Genomic DNA, 24,036 nt, shown 5'->3' with positions numbered 1-24,036 from the left:
GGCACTTTAAAGAAGTTTTATCACACCAAATTCTCGTTATTCTTGTTCTTTATCTTTGCTGATCATTTTCTTCTGTTTAAAGTATTCATTCATCACACTAAATTCATTTCCTTATCATGGCTGGTTAACACCAAATTTCTGCTTATTCATCGCACCAAATTCCTTTCCTTATCATGGCTGGTCAAATTTTCGCTCTTTATCATTGATAATAAACATCAAATTCTCGTTCTTTTTCTTTATCTTTATCATTGCTTGTCGATACCAAATTCCCGCTAGGTCATTTCCTTCTCTTTAAAGGATTCGTTTATGACACCAAATTGTCGATAGGTCATTTCCTTCTCTTTAAACGAACTGGAAAACCGTCTTTCATCTTCAACAGTAGAGACAAGGTATACGGTGGTTCCCTCATCTTTTCTGCACATCCACCTCCGTCCATGGCTTCCACTTCAAAGTCTTGCATGACCGCTGCAACAATGGATTTCATCTGCACATAAGCCATTTCCTTCCCCAAGCACATTCTTGGTCCGCAATGAAAAACAGGAAACTTAAATTGATCACACGCCTTGAAATGGCCGTCAACGTCCAGCCATCTCTCCGGCTTGAACTCTCTGCAATCACTGCCCCATAGACTCTCCATCCTCCCCATAGCGTAGGCGGAGTAGTCTGCGAACCATCCTTTTCCCACGCGTGTTCCATCTGGCAAGATGTCATCGGAAACCGCTAGTTTAGAATTTATGGGAATGGGCGGGAACAGACGCAACGATTCCGATATCGCCGCGTGAAGATAGTGGAGCTTCTTCAGATCGTCGTAGTCGAATTTTGAGGAGATTGTCATCGTCTTCGTCGATATGAGCTCGTCGTGGATCGATTTCTCGCATCGTGGATGACCGGCAATCAGCCAGAAGAACCATGTCAAAGCGGTTGAGGTGGAGTCCTTACCTATATCCCCGCGCATTTATTTAGATTTAATTAGGGCTTGCTCGGCATTAGCAATGATTGATTAACTATGTACTACAGTACTACCTGCAAGGATGAAACTGACCGTAATGTCTCTCATGAACTTCCTCTTCTCTTCCCGATCCCGGAAGCCGAGATCTGATAACATCATGAATCTCGAGAGAAGATCTTCGCGAATTCGTATTTCCATGTCTTTCTCTCTGGATTCTATCAAACTCATACAGTAACTGTTAATAATTGATATGCAGTCCTTGTAAGTTCGTTCGCTTCCGATGTTGAGTAATCTCTTGATCTTCCAGATCGCCGGCACCGGCGACATGAATCTATTTGAGCTAATCTCTATGGCCGAATCAAAAGCTTTAATGAATGACGAATGTATCGAAACTTTCTGGTTGCTAGTCGGATCAGACGATTTCGGATCAATACCAAATGCAACTTGGCATATATTATCGAAACCAAATCGACGGAACAATTCCTATTTAGCCATTAATTAATTGATTAGTATCATTTAATGGTGTTAATGGTGGTTACTTTAGGATTACAAGTGGTGGTTACCTGGAGATCAACTGCTTCGCCATCGGAGCTAGCGGCGGTGAGTCGAGGAATTAAACGGGAGGAGATCTGTGAGGTGACGGAGTTGGCGACGAAGTATTTAAGTGATTTCGTGTTGAATTCGTGGCTTGCAATCTTGCGTTGGGAGGACCAGAGGTCACCGTCAACATTGAAGATGCCGTCGCCGAGGAGTTCGTCGAGGACGGAACGGAATCTGAATCCTTTCACGTAGTTTTGAAAGTTTAATCGCAGGAGATGGTCGAGATTGGCCGGGTCGGCGGTGCAGATGCCGTGGGAGAGGCCGAGGACGCCGTTGACTTGGATTGTGAGGAGGGAATCAGGGGAAGAGGAGGCGAGTAATTCGGTTACCCAATCGTGGAAGCGGTGGCGGTTACGGATGAAACCGATTAGGTTTCCGATGAGAGGATATGATTGCGGACATGGAGTGATGCTTTTGTTACTGAAACGAAACAAGTGATGGAGAAGAAGAGAGAGAATAAGGACTAAGAGAGAGAGAGTAAGGTAGGAGAGAGAAATCTGTTGCATTTTCTTTTCTTCAATTTTGCTGCAGCTGCTGTTGCTCCATCTGAAAGATGTTGGAACAAGGTGGTCACCCCTTTTATAACTATAAAAAAATTAGCCGGATTTTCGTGCCACAAAATACATAATAATAATAATAATAATAATAATAATAATAATAATAATAACTCTAATCTTTTTTTACCAGTGCCAACTGCCAAGCATACCATTTATTATAGACATTTTTCTCCACATTTCAGCTATTGTGATTTTTGCATTGAGGAATTCGAACGTTAGTTTTTTTGCTAGGTATTATAAACATTATTTAACTACACTCATATTAAAAATAATAATAAATTTTGTATTCTCAATCAATCTTATTATTATATTCTTTTTTACTTTAATATGCACACAAATAATATAATCTCTAAAAATACAAAATAAACTATTCAAACTAGGCCTTGTTGGGATTCGGGTTTTTTGAAAAAAATTAGAGAGAAAAAAAATAATAATTGGTGATGATTTTAAAGAGGTGATATTATTTTTGGTAAAAAGACCTAAAGAGTATTGATAGATATAAATAAAATAAAAAAATAATAATTTAAAATAAATAGTATTTTAGTTAATAAAATGAGTGATGTGATGTAATTGTTGAAAAATAATTAATTAAAAAATTAATTTTAAAAGAATTTTAAAAAAAATTCAAAATAAACCTGAGAAAAACAAAAATTTATAAAAAATTAATAAAAAAATGTCAGAAATTCAACATTGTATATTAATAAAATCACTTGATTGAATTTAAGATAAAATGTAAATTAACTTAGTTGGGAGTGTGTTTATGTTATAAATTTAAGTTATATATTTTTTAATTAATCATTCCTAATTTTAAGGTGCTTATAATAACAATCTCACAACAAAAATGAGTTATGCATTATAATACCACGACACAATAACCTAGCATTAAATATTACCATATATACTAGGAAAATTTTCGTGCTATGCGCACAGATAAGGATAAAAATAAAATAAATTAAAAAAATTATAATAATATTTATTCAATGTTTAAAATTATTAAAATAAAAATATAACGCTCTCATTCCACATTTTATTCATTTCGATAAAACAACTTATTTTCTCACATGTTTTATCACATATTTTTTCCGAATGAATCTCTCATTTCGTGACTTTACACTTTCACTCTGTCAATCAAATATTTGATTCATATTTTTTAATAATTAGCATCGTGACCTCACACTTTGGTCAATTAAATATTTGCTTAAATTTCTATAACCACTTTCAAATGATATCGGTCTATTATCCCTCGACAAACCACATCTCAATCACATTTGGTTAAACGTTGTACTTATTTTGTTAGGTTGCAAGTTCGAAACCTACAAATAACATTTTTAAATTTTTTTTTAACCGTTTTAAGTTTATGGGCGGGGTCAACCCACAATCCGACCCAAGTATCCATTTACTCTCACATAAACATCCAAATTAACCACAGCTCTCGACCCGGTAATCCGGAAATTTTAAAAATTAAGCATCATTATATATATATATAGATTAGTTAGTTAAAAATTTGAACTTTTATTGTTAAAATGTCTCGTGTTCATCAAATTTGGTGTTGAATCTTAAATATAAAGTGTTGTTAACCTAGTTGGATAAAGGGTTGTACTTGTTTTTGTTAGGTGCAAGTTCGAAACCTACAAATAACATTTTTAAATTTATTTTTAACCGTTTTAAGTTTATGGGCGGGTCAACCCACAATCCGACCCAAGTATCTATTTACTCTCACATAAATATCTAAATTAACCACAGCTCTCGACCCGGTAATCCGAACACTTTAAAAATTAAGCATCATTATATATATAGAGATTACCGATTTTTTTTTTAGTTAACATAAAGTCTCAATTCTCATAGTAAAAAATATGAAAAAACTATTGTAGATTATTATAAAAAAGGTTATTGCAACAATAATAATGGCATTTTCAAAATAAAATATTTTGTCACAATTAATTACTTTTAATATAATTACAATTAAATTTGAAAATCATTAAAATAAAATGGGCGGAGGTTATTTTTTATTATTATTTATTATGTAAACTGATTAATCTTTATTTAATTAAAACATATATATGAAAATTTGTTAAAATTTTGATTATATTATAGTTTTTTTATCTCTGTTTCTTTGTCAATATTTTTTTATCATATTTTTTAAATTTTAAATATGAAGTTATAACGGTTAGAACTAATCTATTGTAAAAAATGAAAAAAATAATTGTAAGATCTATATAACAATATCATACAACAATCCATATCTTAACAATTTTCATAAAAAATCTTATAATATCCGTTCATCTATTAAGATCTACAATTTTATTAAAACTTATACTTTTAAACTAAATTTGTATCTAAATTTTATTTTTAAACCAAATTTGATTAATGATAACAAAATATTAATTTTAAGAAAATATAATAATCTAAAAAACTACATTATTCTAATAAATTTCTTATGCTTATTTTAAAAAGACTATAAACTCTAAAGAAATAAATTATTCTAGTAAATTTTTTATACTAAATTAAAAAAAAAAAAAAAACTCAAACATTCTATGGAATTACATTATTCTAGTACATTTTTTATACTAAGGAAATTATAATACTCAAGTAAATGAATAATGTTGAATTAACTGGAATTAATTCACTTATCCTTCCTTTTTTTTTTTTTGTTTCCACACCCTTAAGGAGCTATAGAGTTAAAAAAAAACTGAATCATTTTTATCTCTTCTAAGAAAAGAGAAAAATAAAAATAAAACATAAACAAAACAAAAAAGAGGATTCACTTCTAAATAAGATTTTTGTTTTTACAACAGCACTAGCAGCCATTGCATGAAGTTTTTTCTTAAAAAAAAAAAAGGTGTTGAAACCCCTGATGGGCACAACAAACAACTATAATTCTTGGGTCAAGATTTCGACTGGTGTGTATAATTTGTGAGCCTCTCTCATTCTTCTTTCTTGCTTGTTTCAGCTGCGCCGTCTTTCTCATCTTCGGATTTCTTAGCCTCATCAAACTCAAGCAGCTGCAAAGATAACAAAGAAACATTAATGGATGCATTCATAGGCAAAATGTAAGAAACAGAAGAAGGGTAGGTTGGTTGTAAGACAAACCTGCTTGACTTCACCATTAAATATGCAATGAGCTGCCAGAAATCCAATGACAGATGGTACTATATAGAGCAGAGCAGGCTGTAACCAAAAATAAATAAAAACATTCAAGATGAAGGTTTTGTTCTACATTTTACAAATAAATTTAAAAAAATAATATAAACCTGTGCAGCTTGGAACCAATTCATAACAATAATTGTAAGCACAACACCAAAATTGTATCCCAGAAACGCGCTCTTGAAATATTGGCTTTCTTTACCCCTAGACACATCAAATCGCAGTGCCAATGCCACAAATATACCTATTGACATAATAATAATTAATCATCATCATAACAGCATAAGTTATTCCCCCCTTTTATTCTCATTAAATTTACAGAATGACACCGAACCTGGAATCACAATGTCACCAAGTCCAAGCATTGAAAATGGACGTGCAGCAACTCTGGTTGGGAACAAAAGCTGGCAGGATTTTTTAAAAAAAGAAAGAAATTAATCCATGAAATTCAAAATCAGCAGCTGTAGAAACATTAACATAGAGTTTAATAACAGACCTTTATTGGAGCATCAAAAGATTTGGCAACGCTGACCATAACCGGGGTGAAGAAAACCCAGAAAATGTCATATACAAAAAGTCCAGTCTGCAATTTTTAAACATAATTGATATTCAGACTTCTTTGATGGGAAGCACCAAAAAGGGCAAGAGTCAAACATCATAAACAAATGGCATCATTTTTCTTTATAACATGGCCTTGTTTGATGAAAGGTAATTTGGATCCCATCATCATTCAAATCATACTTTAATTTTTTTTATAACATTTTAAATACGATTAAATGCAAAGATATTTTAGTCATTTAACCCAAATAATTTTTTCATCAAACAGGTATTTTTTTCTTCCAAAAATTGGTTTATTTAAATATATATATATACAAAAAAAACTCTTCCTCAAACAAGCTTGTAGTTAAGATGAAGTGCACACAAAAGGGTCTAATCTTACAAGAAGAATGGCTCCTGTCTTGAATGATCCTAGTGAAAGCATTTCAATTCCCTGTGTTATTTAAAGAGAACAAACAAAGTCATTAATAATCCTAAAAATAAAATATTTTACAAATTACAGTATCATTATAATCTCTTATATCATAACAGGTCCTATAATTTTCTCAGATTGTAGTGAAAGGTAAAAAACATAAATATAGGCAAAAAAATCATACCTGAATGCAGAAAGCTAAACCTAATGTGTTGTTAGCTAACCAATGTTTTGCTGAAGCATACCAAGCACAGAAAAAGGTCCCAGGAATTCCTGCTACGACCTGAGACCTTGTGAATTCAACCTCCAAAGCTGTGTAAGACAGGTTACAAAACAGTTTCACAATATTGAAAGAAAATATGGTTTATACAGGATGCATAAAAAATAACATGTTAAAGGTATGTGAGGCTAGAAATTGAATAGTTTATGTTAGATGTTTGTAATTGGAATTAGATCATCCAGAGAAAGTTTTACAACTCCGCCCAAATTCCATTTCCAAATCCAATTTCGCCCAAACCAATAGCCTTAAGTTATTTCTCTTAGAGCATCCAGAGAAAGTTTTACAACAGAAGAGATACATACAGCTGAAATAAGGAAACCGCCAGACAATCACATCATCATTCCATTTCTGTGGAAGAAAACGACTGATTGCAGGTAACAAAGTTGCCCTGTATACCATTAAAAAATTATAACATTATTACAACAACTAGCGAGAATGTTATGGAAAATAAAGCGAATGAACCATAATGAAAAAAGACATACGAAAGTGCAACAATCCCAAGTACAATGAAGTAGCAAGTTAGAACTGCATTAACCAAGTCTTTTGACAAAAACTTAAAGAGTAAGAACAACGATAGTAGCATGGCACTTCCAACCAGAGGGAACCGCATAGCATGTTCATTTGACATAGTCTCCTGCAAATATGTCATCATTTTAAGACAGATTATACCTACATTTAGGTTTCATACAGCAATATACTTACAGTGGGTGGAGTTGGCTTAACAGAACGGTAGCAACCCACATAAACTGTGAGGCCAGCAGTCAAAATAACATTTAAATTTGGATCAACCTTGACAAATAGAGGTGCCAAAGATAGACCTGTGTCAATACAAAGAAAAACAACATCATGTCAAACTCAAAATTCTTCAAATTCATTATCCCTGTTTTATTGTACTATTTCTAAATCACATCTTAAGAAGGCCAACAGTAAAGTGTCACATATATAAACCTACCTATCTAGAACAAAACAGATAAGAAATTCCAAAGTACATCTCAAAAACAGCCCTCTTCATAAATGAACATACCTGCTAAAGCAAAATTGGCAAGACGCTCAGTGTTCTTCATCTTGAATTTATGAAATCCGGACTTTTGCTACAAAATTCAATCTGTTCAAATCGACTTCCGTCTGATGCAACACAGAACTGCAATCTTCCAAACATTAAAAAGTGAGATCAAATGAAATTCTCCGTCCAAGCTCAAATCTTTTCAACATCAACATGTCACGAGTAAACTTAGGATTGATTAATCTCAGAATCCTTTGGAAAAAAGATCTTTAACCCCCACAAATCACATCAAAATCGGAGACCTCCAATTTCGTTCGGATGAATTAAACATTCTGACAACAGATAGACAGACAAATCGATTATGTAAAGTTGAAAAGAAACATACCAGAGAATAGAGAAGCCGATTCAGTGCTGCTCTTTCTCCACAGTCTGATGAGAGAACATGCAGATCGGAGAGAGAGTAAAATTGGGTTTTGATAAAACCAGCACACAAGAAAGAGAGATGATATAGGGTTTTACTTGCAGGTGAAAATTAAGATCATTGGAGCCCCGCAGTAAAATTAAGACAAATAATTAAAATAATTCATTTTTAACTTATTAAATTTATAAAAATAGATACATTATTAAATCAATTTCAACTACATTGTATTTATTTATTTCTTATTTTTAAATATTATGTAAATTCTAATACAAAATAATATAATTTTAAACAAATGCCACCTAGATAGATCAACGCCACGTCGCCACGTCATGGGTAAATATGATACCCAATAGGCTATCGCCATGTCAACACGTCACTTAACTTTTGGCGTCACCCACATCTCTCTTGACATCAGAAGTCTTGTTGGCATGAAAATTTTTATTTTATTATTTTCTTAAAAGCCATAATTAAAATATTCTTAATCTATACATTACTACTATAACTAGTATTGTTTTATAATTAATACAAAGATTTTTTTGGGAGGCCATAGAAATTATATATTTTTTATTATTTTGTATAGTAATAATAATAATACCTGAATAAATTTTATAATTCATTTAACTATTTTTAATTTTTTTTTTTTAATGTTTTCGAAAAACATGACAATCATAATTCATTTTATAATATCCTATTTATTCAAGTAGTTACTAATAAATATATTTACACATTTAACTATTCCTAAATTATTATAAGATATAATAACTTATTACAACATTAAAATTTATCCATACTTACAAGTTAAATCAAACTAAACTATTATAAATTAAATTATCTACATTTCAGTTAAAATTCAAAATTTATTTCTATTAATTAAGTTATTTATGATAGAGAATTGTCATCATCATTAATGAAGATCATATTTAATTTATCTATGAAATAAATATATTGAACTAAGGCTTTTTCGTATTTAAATTTTCAAAATAACTCAATCAAATCAATTTTCACTTCATTCTCCTCCCCTTCTTATCATTTCAATCAATAAGTCATTAACCAAAATACTAAAATACCCTCTATTTTCCCTTTAAGTCTTTTTATCAAAATATCATTATTTTCTTAAAATTATCACCAATCATTACCAATAATCATTTTTCTCTCTTTCCAGATTATTTAAATAACCTGGACCACACCCTAAATTTTTAGGATAACTAATTAATTTGAAATAATATTGAACTAAATATGTTTTTTTTTTTCTTATCTTTTATGATGACATATTGAATTATAATATTAGTTCTTCTAATAATATAAAATATAATTAATAATAATAATAAATCTTTTTATATAAAAGGAAAAGTATTCCAACTAAACTGATTTACATATAATTTATTATTAATTTTACTGTTATTTATTTGAGTATAATATAGTTATATTCTCGAAGTGGGCTAGTTTGATGTAGGGATTATTGGAGTTTTTCTTCTAAAAAATTATGTTTAACCAAACTTTTTATGATTAAATAAAGAGTAATTTTGGTATATATTTTTTTCGAAAAATAATTTTTTATGGTTAAAAGTCAATTTTTTTAAGATGAATTAATTTCAAATAATTAAATTAAGAGTAATTTTGATATTTAAATTCATAAAATGAGTGATTAGATTGTTAAAATGATAGATGAAATAATAATTGAGTTTTTTTTCATAAAATTCTAAAAATAATCAAAAATCACTACATCAAATTAGCCTTAAAATTACTGTCCACTTTAAATTAAATTAAAGTGCCCTAATGAATCAAAGCTCAAGACTTTTGTATATTTGCATTATTTAACAATTGAGCAAATAAAATTGATTCAATTGATCTTCTAACTAATCAAACCAAATCAACTATAAACTAAATTTACGGCTTAAATTTGTTCAAATTAACATGAACAATATAATTATACATTTGGATGGTACAAATAAAACGGCCCATATTTTACATCTTACTAGTTTGAGGCCCAATACTAGTTTGTACCGGCCTACTTAAGGCCTTATCATTCCAGCCCATGACAAAGATCAATTTGAATAGTCTGTTGGAATTTATGTTTGTACTTTTCAAAGTAGTATATCTCAATAATTGAGTAATTTCTTAGCTATTTTTCATTCATCATAAACTAAAATTAATGCAAAATGTATTGATCTGAACTTTCAATGTAGTTCAGAAATGATGGAATAACTATAACAACAAACACAACTTCCAGAATATTTTTATCTTCTTTAAACTATACAATTTATTTCATTGATTTATTTTGGTGAAAATTTATCGACAACACCCTTTTACAAGCTTATCTAAATAAAATGTTTCACGAGGATTGAATTTATGATGGAATGTGCAATCTAACTTTCCCCTTCTCTCTTCTTTATCATTTGCCTTTCCTTACTTGAATACAAGAAGAAAAATTGTCGTTGTCTAATTGAAAGACCGACGCGTGCAATTGAAAGACCAACGCGTGCAGTGGAAGACGAAGTAGGGCACAGTAAAACTAGGACAAATGATTAGAATGCTCTATAATTGAAGCTAATGATAAAAAAATTCAACCTATCATTTGGGCTTAGTTACCGAGGCTAGTTGAAAGGGATAAAAGAGAGAATGATAATCATTTTGATGCCCCTGTTTTTGTTCTTGATTTAGTTGTAAAGAACCTTACTTGCGCAATATGTTATTGTATTTGGGTCATCTTCATCGACTACGCTCGGACATTATTAAAGATAATTAAATATATTTTTTATTTGAGAAAATGCTCCAAAATTGAACAGGAGAAAAACAGTAATAAAAAATCCCAAAATAAAACGAGACCACTTCACTATATTCCGCGCCAAATCAAGCAAAGGCATTCAAATGAACTATTCCAAGGCTTTCAGGATGAAATAACCATTCTTTTAAACACGGGGTGGATGGAATTGAAAAATCACTTTAATTAATAAGTATATCAATATTAATGCACATTCATATATGTTCCTTTAAATTTACTTATTCCTTTATAAAAGATTCTCACTAAGCTCATTTTCCTTATTTCTCAAGTTTTGAATCTTCACCATAGCTTTTATAATTTTATTCAATTTGTTTGTTTTTAGTATATCATTTTTCTTCTTTTCTTTATTATCTTCATGAGGTTGTAAAAAATAATTTTCCTAATTTCTGTAATGTTTTACTATAATAAGTAAGTAGATTATTTTCTTCATATATTATGACTCAACAAAATATTTTGAATCTTCATCATAAAGTCAACATTCCAAATAAAGCCATATAAGTCAAATTAAAAAATTGTGGTTTGGGGTTGAAAATAATTTAATGGGATGATCTTGAAAAAAGAAGACATTTCTAATGAATCAAATAAGACGACCAATTTAAATATTTTGTGTGTTTGGATTATTAGAATTGGAAAATAGTATCAAATTATTGTCATAATCAAACATGCATAAGAATTGAATTATAATTCAATATCAATTCTTATAAAATTAAAATTAGAATTCTAATGTTAAATTTAATTTTAATTTTATTAATGAAACACACTTTTATTAATTTGAGGTCTCTCATTTTACCTAATTCCAAAATTTTCCACAATAATAACCCTTTTCCCAAAGTGAATTTTCAGAATAAAAGTGACATACCCATACAATATTAAAAAACTTCAAATCTAATATTATCAATAACACCTTGAGCATTTGATCGTATTTCATGCAACTAGACATTTTATTGACAATTTCCCATTAATTAGATGCCCATAGGAAATCTCTTTGTATCCTCTCAAACATATGAATAATAGAAGTTGGGGTCAATGTGAATGACATTAATTTAGGTAACCAACTCAATTGACTTAATCAAACCCCAAGTAGAACGTAACATTTCAATTGAGTTTCAACTCCATCGTTTAATTTAATCACACGCCTAATCAACTAATTAATATTTTTACACTTTAATCATCAACTTAACAAATATTCTTACCTAAAAATTATAAGTTTTAAGTTTCATTCTCACCAAAAATAAAATACTCTAACTAAATGAAGGTCGTGAATTAATAATCATAATATTTATCTCGAAAACAAACAGCTAAAGAAAACAAATATATATTATATTGATTAAATATAAGCTAAAATATTCCTAATTAATATATTTAAGTCAAATACTTAATATGGCCAATTATAGGTTAATCTAATGAGAATAAAAAAAAAAAGACGAGACTAGTACTATTGTTTGAAAAATGATTAGAATACAAATAGTTTTTTTTTTCTTCCAAAAGCCACGTTTCAAAGGACACTGGTGAATATATGTATATATAATTAAATTTTATAATTAATTAGGACCATAATCTTGAATGAAGTTGTCGGCCATGCTAGCTAGCTTGCTAATTACAATATTTTAATTTTGTTAATTATAGTATATATATATATATATAGTCACCCAACAACTTTTTTTTGTGTGTATAAAATTAATATTGACAACAGTCAACATGACAACATGTTCCGCAAGTGAAAATAATTTTATACAAGTTATTAAATATCAGACTTTAGAGATTCGATCATACTAAGAATATGTCATAAAAATAAAAATAGTATAGGCAATTTAATACATATATATTCGTATCAAGAAATATAACTATTGATATATAGAGTTACAAATTGATGAGAGAGGGTTAAGCAGAAACCCGATTTTTTTAACCTTTTTTAGTTTTCCTGATTTGTAATTTTAATTTTGTTCATATATTGTAATAATGTTTTGTAATTTTTAAATGTTTATAACAACTATATTATTATTATTATTAGAAAAACGGCAAAGTAAATTTTCTGTATTTCTCTCTTTTTTTAATTAACTTTTTTCTCTTAATATATATATATATTTCTCTCTTTTACTTTTTTTTTTAATTTTTTTTTTACCATATATATATTCTCACTAATTATATATATTAAATGTAGCCTTTTATTTTTAATTTTATATAAATATATTTTATTTTTTATTATACATTTTTTCTCTCAAATGAATGAAAAAACAAATTATTTTAAAAGATTTAAAAAGAAACAACACAAAAAAACGGTCAATATAAATAGAAATATGTTTCTTAAATTAGAATAGTCTCAAATGGAGAAATTTTGGAAGGACATGTGTTCATTTGACAACTTCTATAGGTTGAAGTCTTCCATAAAATAAAATAAAAAATATAAGTTGAAGTCTTACTTTAATATGAAAGTCAAATTTGAATGGTAAATTTAATTATGTTAATGCACAAAATTTAACAATTCAGGACTAATTTTGATTCCATCTGCTTCCCTTTATTGAATTAAAGTTAAACCCCTTTATTAATTAAATTGGATTTTTGATGGGTTTTTTATCATAATTTTATTGGGCTTAAAAAAAAAAAGGTTAGCTCCTTTAAAAATGTACCAATTGAATGTCTATTTTGTTTAAAAAACTTGGGTAATCCATTTTTATTAATCATGTCTACATGTTATACAATCAATTAATAATATTTTCAAAAATAAAATATTTTATTAGAAAAACTAAATATTATTTGTTTAAAAGGTAAAATAAATTTCATTAATCTATTTTATTGCAAAATAAATATTATATTTTAATAATTAAAAATATTAAATAACGATAATATATAATATTAAAAGATAAAAGAGTAATAATGTAAATAAAATTAAATAACAACATAAAATAATTTAAATAAACAAAAATTAAGTTAATACTATCATTCAATTACAAGACAAAATGTATTTTTTTTTCTCTTTATACATATACTACATTTTTTTTTCCTCCAAAACACCAAATTATAAATATATATATATATATATATATATATATATATATATATATATATATATATATATATATATATATATATATTATAACTCAAGAACAATAGTAATTTATATGAGTTATATTTATTTTTATATAATTTTTACAATTTCTAGATATAACTCTTATTTATTAAAATTACACAATAATAATTTTATTTCAATTTAAGATATTTTTCATTTCTTAAGTCATTCTTAACCGTTTATGTTTATATAATTTATTTAAAATCATATATCATATGTTAGTACTCTTAGGATTTGTATTGTTTTGAATTAGTTTTTTTTATGGGTTTTATTTGTATTATATTTAGGTTTTTATAAATATTTTTATGGTCGAAGTCAGAACTTACAATTTTCAAATAAAATAAATTAAAATTGACAATTTCTATATAATTCTCAATTCTCATTTTTCCTATTATTAATCAACTACTAAAATGAACATTATTGTTAAAATCATTACCGGACATACAACTTTCTATAAGGAGAATGTAGCAAATTATGATAGTTGCATCAAAATTCAAATCATTACAAAACTGGTAAATATATAATTTCACAAAAAAAAAAAATTCTTAAAATAATTCAATTAAGTCATATCCATTTCAAATTAAACCTGTAGCATTAAAAAAGAAGAGACAATTTTCGATTGTATTTCATTTTGAAGAATTTATTTTATGAAAAAATATTGTCGGCAACATTGTGAAATAGTGCAAACAAAATACATAAACTTTTAATTAAGAAATTGAAAACACTAGGGCGGTATTTGATAACTTGACTTATCACTTAATTAAATATATTAAGGACTTATTTAAAATAAATAAATTTGATAACATATATTTATAATCACTTATTAGTATAGACTTAAAAATAATAAACTCAAATATAAAGCTTATTTTAAAAGAAGAGGAAAAAAATTTAACACGTTACTTTAAAATAAAATCATCAAAAAGACTAATATATGCTTTTATATTTAATAAAATTATGTTATATATTATAAATTCGTATTGTTTTTCTATTTTTTTTCTCATTTTATTTTTTTTTATCATAATTCATTTAATTATTTTTTAAAAGATTATATTTTCAAACATTATCAAATAAAAATAGAACTATATCTAAACTAATTATAAAATAAAAATAATATATATATATATATATATTATCTCTCATATTTATTTATACTACTTAAATATAAGTCGTATTAATTTTCTAATTTTTCCTTATTAGTAAACAAACTTCCTTCTTCGGTATAAATATATATTTTATTATCTCTTAAATATATATTCGTTAGTTTCTTTTATATATATATATATAAAATTATAATTTAATATATACTAGTTAATAAAATATAATATTTATTTTAATTCTTTTTTATTTAATATATTAAATTATATACTTCAATATATTATATTAAGTTTATTAACTAATATGAGTAATATATAAGGTATAATAGTCTAGATATATTTGTTCAAATATTAGTTTTAGATATTATCAAATTAATTAAAATATTGAATATCATATGTTCCTGTTTATTAATTTAATTTTTTATCTATTGATATTTAAATCATTAAGTAATTAAAATTCAGTATTCAAATCTTAATTTTAAGTAATCAAATACAACTTATGATCGTATAAATAACTATAAATTTTTAATATTAATTAAATATTTAATCCATACAAGTCAATGATATTGTGCGTGGGAAAACGTGGCTGCAATCCTATGATTACCAGTTAATTAACCAGATGATTATAAAGTCATTAGTTGACCATTTTAGTTAATTAACAATGAAATTAGCAACGTGTATGAGAGGTAATGAAGAAATATAAATAGTCCAAAATATATATATATATATATATATATATATATATATATATATATATATATATATATATATATATATATATATATATATATATATATATATATATATATATATATATATATATATATATATATATATATATATAATGACACCAACTGATCTTGTTTCTATTTTAATTAGGTATGTATACTATTATTTTAATTGTTATTATTATTATTTTTTTAAGAGATTCATGAAATATTACAAAATTACTCTAAATACAATTAAACAAAAATATGATATCAGAAAAATTAAAATTATTAAAAAAACCAACAAGGTAAAAAAAAATCGTTATTTTATTTATTAGTCGTTATATTCATTAAGAGCATAGTCTTAATAAAAAAAAAAAAGCTAATAGATTATCTCTATTTATGATGTTATTAATATAAATTGAATTTGAAATTTTATTCAACTTGAATTATCTTAAAACTTTTCAGTGAGAATGGAATATAAAACATTTGACGAGTACAAAATTCTAAAAATAAAAATTGCATAATTTGTTTCAATTATGTACGTCTCTTTAGTCTTAATAAGCACTTGTATCATTATAATTATTCCGCATATTATAATGATGTATACATGTGGATAATAAATAATATAAAGTCACACCTTATTTTTATTTTGTATTGTGTATTTGTATACTAATATGTTCACAAAAAAATGACCTACAAGTAGAAATTATTAAATTCAAATTAAGGTAATACATGAGTTTCACATACATCCACATCAATATTTAGCATTTGTATATATAAGAATGGCAACTATTTATTATATATATTATAATGCTTATCTATAAGTTATTGAGTGGCTTATCTTATTTTTACTGGCTTTAATCTTTATATCATATCCAAAACTCTTAATTAATAAGAATGGTTAAGTTTAACCATTATCTTTGTAAAAATTAAATAAATCTATTAATTGTGCAAATTTTCAACTACTTAAACTAAAACTAAAACTAAAATCAATATTTCCCATTAACGATTAGAATTGAAATGCAAAAATCATACTTTAAAAATAGACACGTTTATCATGTAACATAAAACCCACAATGAATTAATTTGTCTTTAATATTAATGTTGAATGTTTCTAAGCAGTGAGTGGTAGTTAGTTATCCACGTATGCCTATAAGAAAAATTGGTCACAAAGGACGAAGGATTAGTTCTCTTAACAAAAGAAGAAAAAGTGACAAACATAACCAAATTAGGTCAAGAGAAAGATTATGAGTAGATTTTCCCCAAAAGGACAAATTTATAAACAAATTAAAAGCTATAAGTTTGAAATCAAAGGCAGTATGACTTCACAATGATAGTGCACAAACTAATACCCAAATTAGATAAATTACTGTCGATATTACTCGGAGAAGCCTTATTGAAATTTTGTGACAAATAAATGACATCCTTAAATAGAATAAACTAGACAAATCAAAAAAAAAAACATTGTTTGTACATATAAAATGTTTAAAATAACTTTTGATGATGTAGATTATTGTGTGATAATGGAAATGGATGATGGTATGAGATGGAACATATAAATTCCTTTAGTGTTAGTTAATGCTTCCTTAGAACATGGAAAAGCAAGTATTTTCATGTATTAATGTTGGATTCAATTTAAAAATGTTATTATTCAGATGAAGCTTTTATCACAAATCATTTATGTTACTTACTATCTTTAGTGTTAATTTTTTTTCCTTCTTTGTTATTTTTATTCTCCAATTTATTTTTGAAGGGTAAAGTGAGATTATTTTTCACTCATACACGATAATACAAATATCATAGAAAAAAATTAATCAATAAAAATAAGACATTACTTTGTTTATTATTTCCTATATCAAAATTGATATAAAAAATACGTGACTTAAACACCATGAAATTATATAAAAAAATCTCAAAATAAAAATGATTAATTCAAGTTTTACAAATATTTTTTTTTATATAGACGGGTCACCGGTGTGACCGGTGACCACCAAATGCTCATTGTCCTCTCACATGATATTTTGAAATAATAATAAAAATACAATCATTTCAATCTCCATGTAAGAGGATCTCACAAGAAGCATTTGGTCATAGAGATCTTATTTGTTTTGAGAGACTCCATCAACATTTTTGTTAACTGTTCAACCAACGTTCTTCTTTTTGGAATAGTTTGTGTGGAAAAAAAAATCCTTGTTTCTTTGACTATAGTTTATAAAAATGAATGAAACTCCTTCAATTCCCATATTGAGTGTTCTTAATTAAATATATATATATATATATATATATATATATATATATATATATATATATATATATATATATTGCAATGACAAAAATCTACATGAAACAATAATAAATTAAATGTTGATCTTTATAATTATCTCGATCGATCTAAGGATAAAAGTTACATTGAAATTATATTATTAGTGGGCTTGATGTCACTAATAATATATATAATTGCATAACTAAACAATAGAAATACATTGAATGAAGATATTTTTAACACAACTAAAAACAAAAACTTTGGTCACCACTAAACTAGTGGCAAGCTAATAGAACACGTTGTTGTTTGACAAGTCAACTTTTAGGTCCCCCAATTTCTTAAATGTGTTCAGAAAGTCCTCCAATTTCTTACAAAAACATTATTTCCAACCACTATTTGTCTTTAATTAGGTAATTAATTGAGAAACATTGGCGTCCCGTTTGTTTTCAAATATAAAATATGTCTATATACTATATTTTATTGTTATTTAAACCATTGTCATTGTACCATCAGTGCAAAAAATTCAAACCTGCCCCATGATCAGAAATTAAATCATTAACCTATTCTTATTTACACGAGGTCTATAAACTCCATATAACTAATGTTTATGAGAGAGTGTTAAAGATAAACTAATATTTTGCAGTGTAATTTTATTCAATTTGTTTTAAAAAAACATAAATTATAAATTAGTATAAGCAAACTAAAAAATAAATAAATGAAAATAGATCACTTTTTAATGATCCAACCAAAATAGATTTCACTCAAATAACTTTTTAGATTTAACTGTTAGTAAAAAAACATTGAAGTTTTAGTTACTATAAAAAAAAATATATGAGATAATATAAATATAACTGTGTGACTTTGTCGAAGATGTTAGTTTTTATGAAAATGAGTTAGAAATCTTGAGTTGAACGATTATTGTATCACTTTTGTTTGAGCCGGTTTTGCATAGCTGAGTTTTTTTTTTCTCTTTTGGCTAGAATAATATGTAGTCAGAGTCGGTCCCAAATTTTAGGCAACTCTAGCCTCGATAGAAATAAAACTTTATTTTTTGTTATTGTTCTAGGTCTAGTATCCAAATTTGATAAAAAAAAAATATATTTTTAGTAAAGTTTGAACTCATAATCAAATGAAAATTTTAAGTTTTTTTTTTAAATTAAAATTGGAACAACGGCTTAATCATTTAATTAAGCGCAAAACTTACCGTCTGACGGGCTCGAACACAGTAATTTAGGGTTAGTACGTATCCACCTCTTAATGTCGTAGGTTAGAAGAGGGAATGAAAATTCTAAGTTTCTATCTTAAACCACTAAACTACAACATTTAGCCCGAGGGCTTATCAGGCTTACCCAGGACCGAGGCTTACCCAGGACCGAGGCTGCATATAATTAATATATATTAAAATAAATGCATAGATTATAAAATTGTTGTGCTAAAGACTAAGAACTTGTTTGATGAAAAGATTATTGAGATTTTACCTTGTTTTATCCAAAAAAACTCAAATATCACACCACATGTCTAATCAATAATTTTATCCATATAAATACACAAATTACTCACTGCTTAAATATTTTATTTTATATTAATAAAAATTCATTTTAATATATATAATATTTATTTATATTTTATTTTTTTTAATATAAACTAAATTATGAAATTATTTTATTTTAAATATTTTTATTAATTACCTTAAATAAAAATTAAAACACAATATTATAAATTTTAAATAATTCAAATAAATAAATAATTATACTAGAAAATAAATTTAATATATTTCAATAACAAATAGAAATTAATTTATAAATATACCTCATCTAAATTAAATATTTATAAAGAAATTTATTCAATTTTTTCTATACACTAACTCCAAACAAATATTCTAAATAAATATATTAATTAATTTAAATTAATATTTTTTCAATTTAATAAATACAAATAACAATATTATCGATAAAAATATAAAATTATCGGAAGATCTTCAAATAAAAAATGGAAGAGAAAATTGAATGGGTCGGAGATAGACAAAGAGCTAGCTCCTTTATTGGGGTTAGTTGGTTAGTTGTATTATTAATTATGAATAATAAATACACATAGAGAAGTTATGAAGGTATGGATAAAATGTTAATTGAAAGAAGAGGAGAGAGTGATAATGAAGAGAGGGTAAAAATGAAAATAAAATTTAAAAACTGAGTTTTTTTTTAAAAGAAGTGATTCACCTAAAAAAATAATAATTTTTTTCTATTTTCTCTTTCCTTTCCTTTTTATCGTTATAATACTCATCATTTCCTCCTCCATTCTCTTTCCCAATTTCCTTCCTCTATCGGTGAAACAAAAGTTATTTGGAAGAAAACAGATAATAAGAGTACGCAACCATTTATCAAAAGAACTCTAATATTATCTTCAACGAGTACGCAACCATTATGCGTACCATTTCTTCCTCCAACAGGACACCACTTCCAAACTCATTTTGTATTTGCATCTCTCTTCTTGTCTGCCAACACATATTATAATTTTTTTATAACATTTGATATCTATAGGTAAATTGATAACTTATTTTTTTTTACTTTTAAAATAAAAAGTTATAATATTTTTTAAATTTATAATTAAATTATTAAATTGTATTATATTTAAAATTTTATCTAATTTATTTTATAACTTAAATTTTATAAATGATAAATTTATAATTTTAAATGATACGAATAAAGAAAGAGAAAAGTTTGGGATTAAATATATAAAGTTAATAAATATATAGATAATATTAATAAAGTTAAAAAGTTAGTATATGAAAAGAATATTCGAAAAATATTATTTTGAGTTTAGAAATGAGTTTTTGGGTTGGAGATGAATTACTGTTTAATATAATATTTACTGCATTTTGAGTTTGAGAATGAATCTGTAAGTTGGAAATGTTTAAATGATAAAAATTCAAAAGGTATTCTAGTCATACAAATCATTTAGGAGGAAAATAGCTGAAATTTTTGATACCTTGTTTAATTGCTTCTAAGATTGAAAGTGTAACTATTGAATGCTCTATTGATAATAAAAAATATTGGGTCAATGAAACTATAACCATTCTATTGTTTTGATTATTGAATATTAAATAACCCTTTATTTCTCTCTAAATGAGTAGTAATGAATTTAATTTTGGTGAGGTATATTTCTTTCCAATGTCTATTTTTTTGTCCTATAATGTTCACTATCTTATAATTATATTATATTATATTATATATATATATATATAATTAAAATAATAATAATTAGTTTATTTATTAAATTTAATTATTTAAATAATATTAAAAAATATTTAAAATATAATTAATATAATTTTAACAAAATATTTTTTTTAAATAATTACAATAATTAATAATAATATAGTCATTTTTATATAATTGATTTTAAATATTATATATTAATAATAAAATTGTAATAAATTAATTAAAATATAAAATATAAAAAGTAAAAAAAAAAGTAATAGTTTTATATAGAAATATTTTTTTTAATATTAGAAAAATTAAATATAAAATATTTTAATATAAAAATGTTATAATATTTGTTATTAAGTACTAAAGCGGTATATTTAACTATTATTATATAACATTTTTAAAATATTGTCCTATATTTTTTTTTCTAAAAAAAATATATTGATAATTTGCTAAAAATATTTGTAAAAAGTTTAAATTTTTCCAACTCTTTTGTTTTAAATTTTAGTTTTTTATTTTGTTTTTGAAAAAAATGTAATTAGTATGATTAATAAAAAATAAGATTCAAACATTAATATTAATTTCAATTACAAAATAATAGGACTAATTTCTCTCTAATAAATTCTAAAATTACTAAAATATTACATTTTTATCTATCATTCTCAACCAAGTGGCCCTTCCTTTATGTTTTCTAACTTTTCATTAAACAAAATATGGGTAAGATGAATTAGTTATGATAATGCTGGATGACAATTATTTGAGATTTTCTTTTTCCTCACTAATGTGTGAAGTTGTTTTAGTAAAAAAAATATTTAGACAGACATAAAGTCATATCACAATATATCTTTTTATTGGATGTTATTGTAAATAAAAAAGTCAATATATTTTAATAATGAAGAAAGGTAGCAGTCTTTTAGCTTAGCTCTTAAACACTCTGAATAGGTGCATGGTTTTATTATGATTCAAAGCCGGCAGTGTTGACCACCGTCCCCTCGATAGCAACCGAAACATGACTCTCTCAAACTCTTCCTTCTTCTCTTCTTTTATTATATGTGTTTTTACCCACGGATTGAATTATCGATCGATCGATCGATCGTAGACTTTCTCAAAGTCAACACCCTTCTATAAATATATAGATCCATCCTCTTCATCTGATCATCAATCTCAAATCCAAGATAACTAATATGGGAAACACATTAAAAATATCACCGTGTTGTCAATATCCCAATTCTAGGTTAAGAGTATCACTTATATTCCACGACGGAACCACCAGGATCATCACCGGAAAACACTTAGCCGGAGAAATCATGTTTGAGTTTCCCGACATGATGGTTTGTCCATCCAACTCATTCTACATCGGCTGCCCTGTTCCCATCCTCTCCATAGACGATCAACTCATCGCCGGCCTCACATACCTCGTCCTTCCCATCGACTGCTTCTCCTCCTCCGCCGCCGCCAATCTCTCCGCTTCTTCCATCGCTTCCCTCGCCTCCAGCCCTAAGAAGACTCCGATCAACTTTAACGACAAGCCCTTCGAGTATCTCAAGGGATCTAACGGTAGGGTTTTGATCAAGGTCTCGCCGGAATTTCTCACTCGGGTATTGGTTAGTGCCCGCCGGAATGATCATGACCATCGAGATCGAGATCAAGATCAAGATCTTCATGGGCTTTGTAGCACGCCGGAATTGAAGAAACATTATGAGCAGCTTGTCGGGAATGGGAAAGAGAGGAATGTTTGGTCGCCGAAGCTTGAAACAATATCTGAATACAACAACCATAATATTGTTAGGTTTTCTCCTTCCCGGTTATTAGGGCTCTTGGAAAGGAAGAAACAAAGAGAACCGTCATCATAATACATTCTCTTCTCTTAAGCTAGGAAGGAGTCCATACATTTTTACCAATCCTCATATAAATTCTTAACAATTTATATATATAACTTGTCAGTAAAGTAGTTAATGTTCTTCAAAGAGCCCAGATTTATATATATATCATGAATCTCAATGCCTTATTCTTTATGTTATTCTTAAAACATGTTCATTTGCATATGTTTCGAATTCCAAAGGAATTCTTTTCTGAATACCGCAAGAGATCCTGTATGTGTTGTGAGTTTCATTAGAACACTACCGCCATAATTGGTGATACCAATTATTAATGTTTTTGCCCTAATTTGATTATTAATGGAAAATAGTGGTTGCGATTTGGAGCTTACATTGTAATATGATTGATATTAAGTATATGATGTCTAAGTCAATTGTCGGTTGTTGGGATGTTTAGATAAAAACTACGAGCTCAGTTGATGAGTCTCTACCCCAATTATTTTATGTTGGATTATTTGACTCGAAAGTAACTGTAGAACGTGATTGTAATTGACCAATACGTTTACTCTACAACGCTATTATTATAACGATAGCGGAGATCTTTCCTAAAAAAACAGTAGAGACGGCGTTTGATGAACTCATTGATTTTATTTAGAATTTTCAAGCATTGTAAGTTATGTTTGTTTGTTAGTGTGCATTTTATTATTATATTTTTATTATTACTTTTCAAATGGTTAATCTCGTTGTTTATCGGGTGTGTTTAATGACAAGGTAAACACACATGTTTTTTTATAATGTTTTATTGTTATTCTTAAACGATTCAAAAAACAAATCCGATGTAACATATTTAATTCATCTCGAAGAGATAATATATAAAAGCATCTATCATGGATTAGATAGTTTTGATCCTTCATTTTCGTCATCGTTGATTATGTTTAGGTACAATTGCTATTTTGAGACTGGAACAAATAATCAATGCGTGAATGTGTGAATGTTTAGGTAAAAAAAATGATCAATGCGTGAATGTGAAGACGGGAACAAATAATAAAGAGCAAATGAATTCATGTGTTAATTTCTAAAACACTAAAAATATTAATGATAAAAGTTTATTTGAATAAATAGTTTTTTAATTTATGAACTTTACTTTGTAAAATGTATAAAATTATAAATATAAGATTT

At 26.6% G+C, this 24,036-nt stretch overlaps 3 protein-coding genes across 4 annotated transcripts; 1 reads left to right on the top strand and 2 right to left on the bottom strand.

Moving 5' to 3' along the window:
• Positions 1–17: 17 nt before the first annotated feature.
• Positions 18–2,087, bottom strand: LOC124925410 (cytochrome P450 94A1-like). Its single transcript, XM_047465403.1, has 3 exons — positions 1,513–2,087; positions 1,024–1,432; positions 18–939 (listed from the first exon to the last, which is right to left on the bottom strand). The coding sequence occupies exons 1-3, from the start codon at positions 2,053–2,055 to the stop codon at positions 329–331; spliced, it is 1,563 nt and encodes a 520-aa protein (XP_047321359.1). The 5' UTR covers positions 2,056–2,087; the 3' UTR covers positions 18–328.
• Positions 2,088–4,852: 2,765 nt separating this feature from the next.
• LOC124925754 (signal peptide peptidase-like) lies at positions 4,853–8,028 on the bottom strand. 2 transcript variants are annotated; one of them, XM_047465836.1, is made up of 12 exons: positions 7,889–8,028; positions 7,525–7,641; positions 7,203–7,318; positions 6,983–7,134; positions 6,803–6,888; positions 6,405–6,532; positions 6,191–6,241; positions 5,747–5,833; positions 5,585–5,654; positions 5,358–5,494; positions 5,197–5,274; positions 4,853–5,108 (listed from the first exon to the last, which is right to left on the bottom strand). In XM_047465836.1, exons 2-12 carry the CDS (start codon positions 7,562–7,564, stop codon positions 5,031–5,033), a joined length of 1,023 nt encoding a protein of 340 aa, XP_047321792.1. In that variant the 5' UTR covers positions 7,565–7,641; positions 7,889–8,028; the 3' UTR covers positions 4,853–5,030. The 2 variants fall into 2 exon arrangements, with proteins under 2 accessions (XP_047321792.1, XP_047321791.1); XM_047465835.1 differs by having other exon boundaries at positions 7,525–7,648; positions 7,889–8,024.
• Positions 8,029–22,224: 14,196 nt separating this feature from the next.
• Positions 22,225–22,893, top strand: LOC124925235. The gene has a single exon (XM_047465205.1). The coding sequence runs from the start codon at positions 22,225–22,227 to the stop codon at positions 22,891–22,893; it is 669 nt and encodes a 222-aa protein (XP_047321161.1).
• Positions 22,894–24,036: the final 1,143 nt, after the last annotated feature.

This window comes from Impatiens glandulifera, chromosome 2 (assembly GCF_907164915.1).
Source record: "Impatiens glandulifera chromosome 2, dImpGla2.1, whole genome shotgun sequence".
Taxonomy (NCBI): Eukaryota; Viridiplantae; Streptophyta; class Magnoliopsida; order Ericales; family Balsaminaceae; genus Impatiens; species Impatiens glandulifera.
This window is presented reverse-complemented; position numbering and strand designations above follow the sequence as displayed.

Coding starts and splice junctions, on each gene's coding strand:
- LOC124925410 (XM_047465403.1), bottom strand. CDS start 2,055: ATGCAACAGATTTCTCTCTCCTACCTTACTCTCTCTCTCTTAGTCCTT. Junction 1,433..1,512: donor GCGAAGCAGTTGATCTCCAG/GTAACCACCACT, acceptor ATGGCTAAATAG/GAATTGTTCCGTCGATTTGG. Junction 940..1,023: donor GGTCAGTTTCATCCTTGCAG/GTAGTACTGTAG, acceptor GCGGGGATATAG/GTAAGGACTCCACCTCAACC.
- LOC124925754 (XM_047465836.1), bottom strand. CDS start 7,564: ATGAAGAACACTGAGCGTCTTGCCAATTTTGCTTTAGCAG. Junction 6,533..6,802: donor GCGGTTTCCTTATTTCAGCT/GTATGTATCTCT, acceptor TGTCTTACACAG/CTTTGGAGGTTGAATTCACA. Junction 5,655..5,746: donor CTTTTGATGCTCCAATAAAG/GTCTGTTATTAA, acceptor AAATCCTGCCAG/CTTTTGTTCCCAACCAGAGT.
- LOC124925235 (XM_047465205.1), top strand. CDS start 22,225: ATGGGAAACACATTAAAAATATCACCGTGTTGTCAATATCCCAATTCT.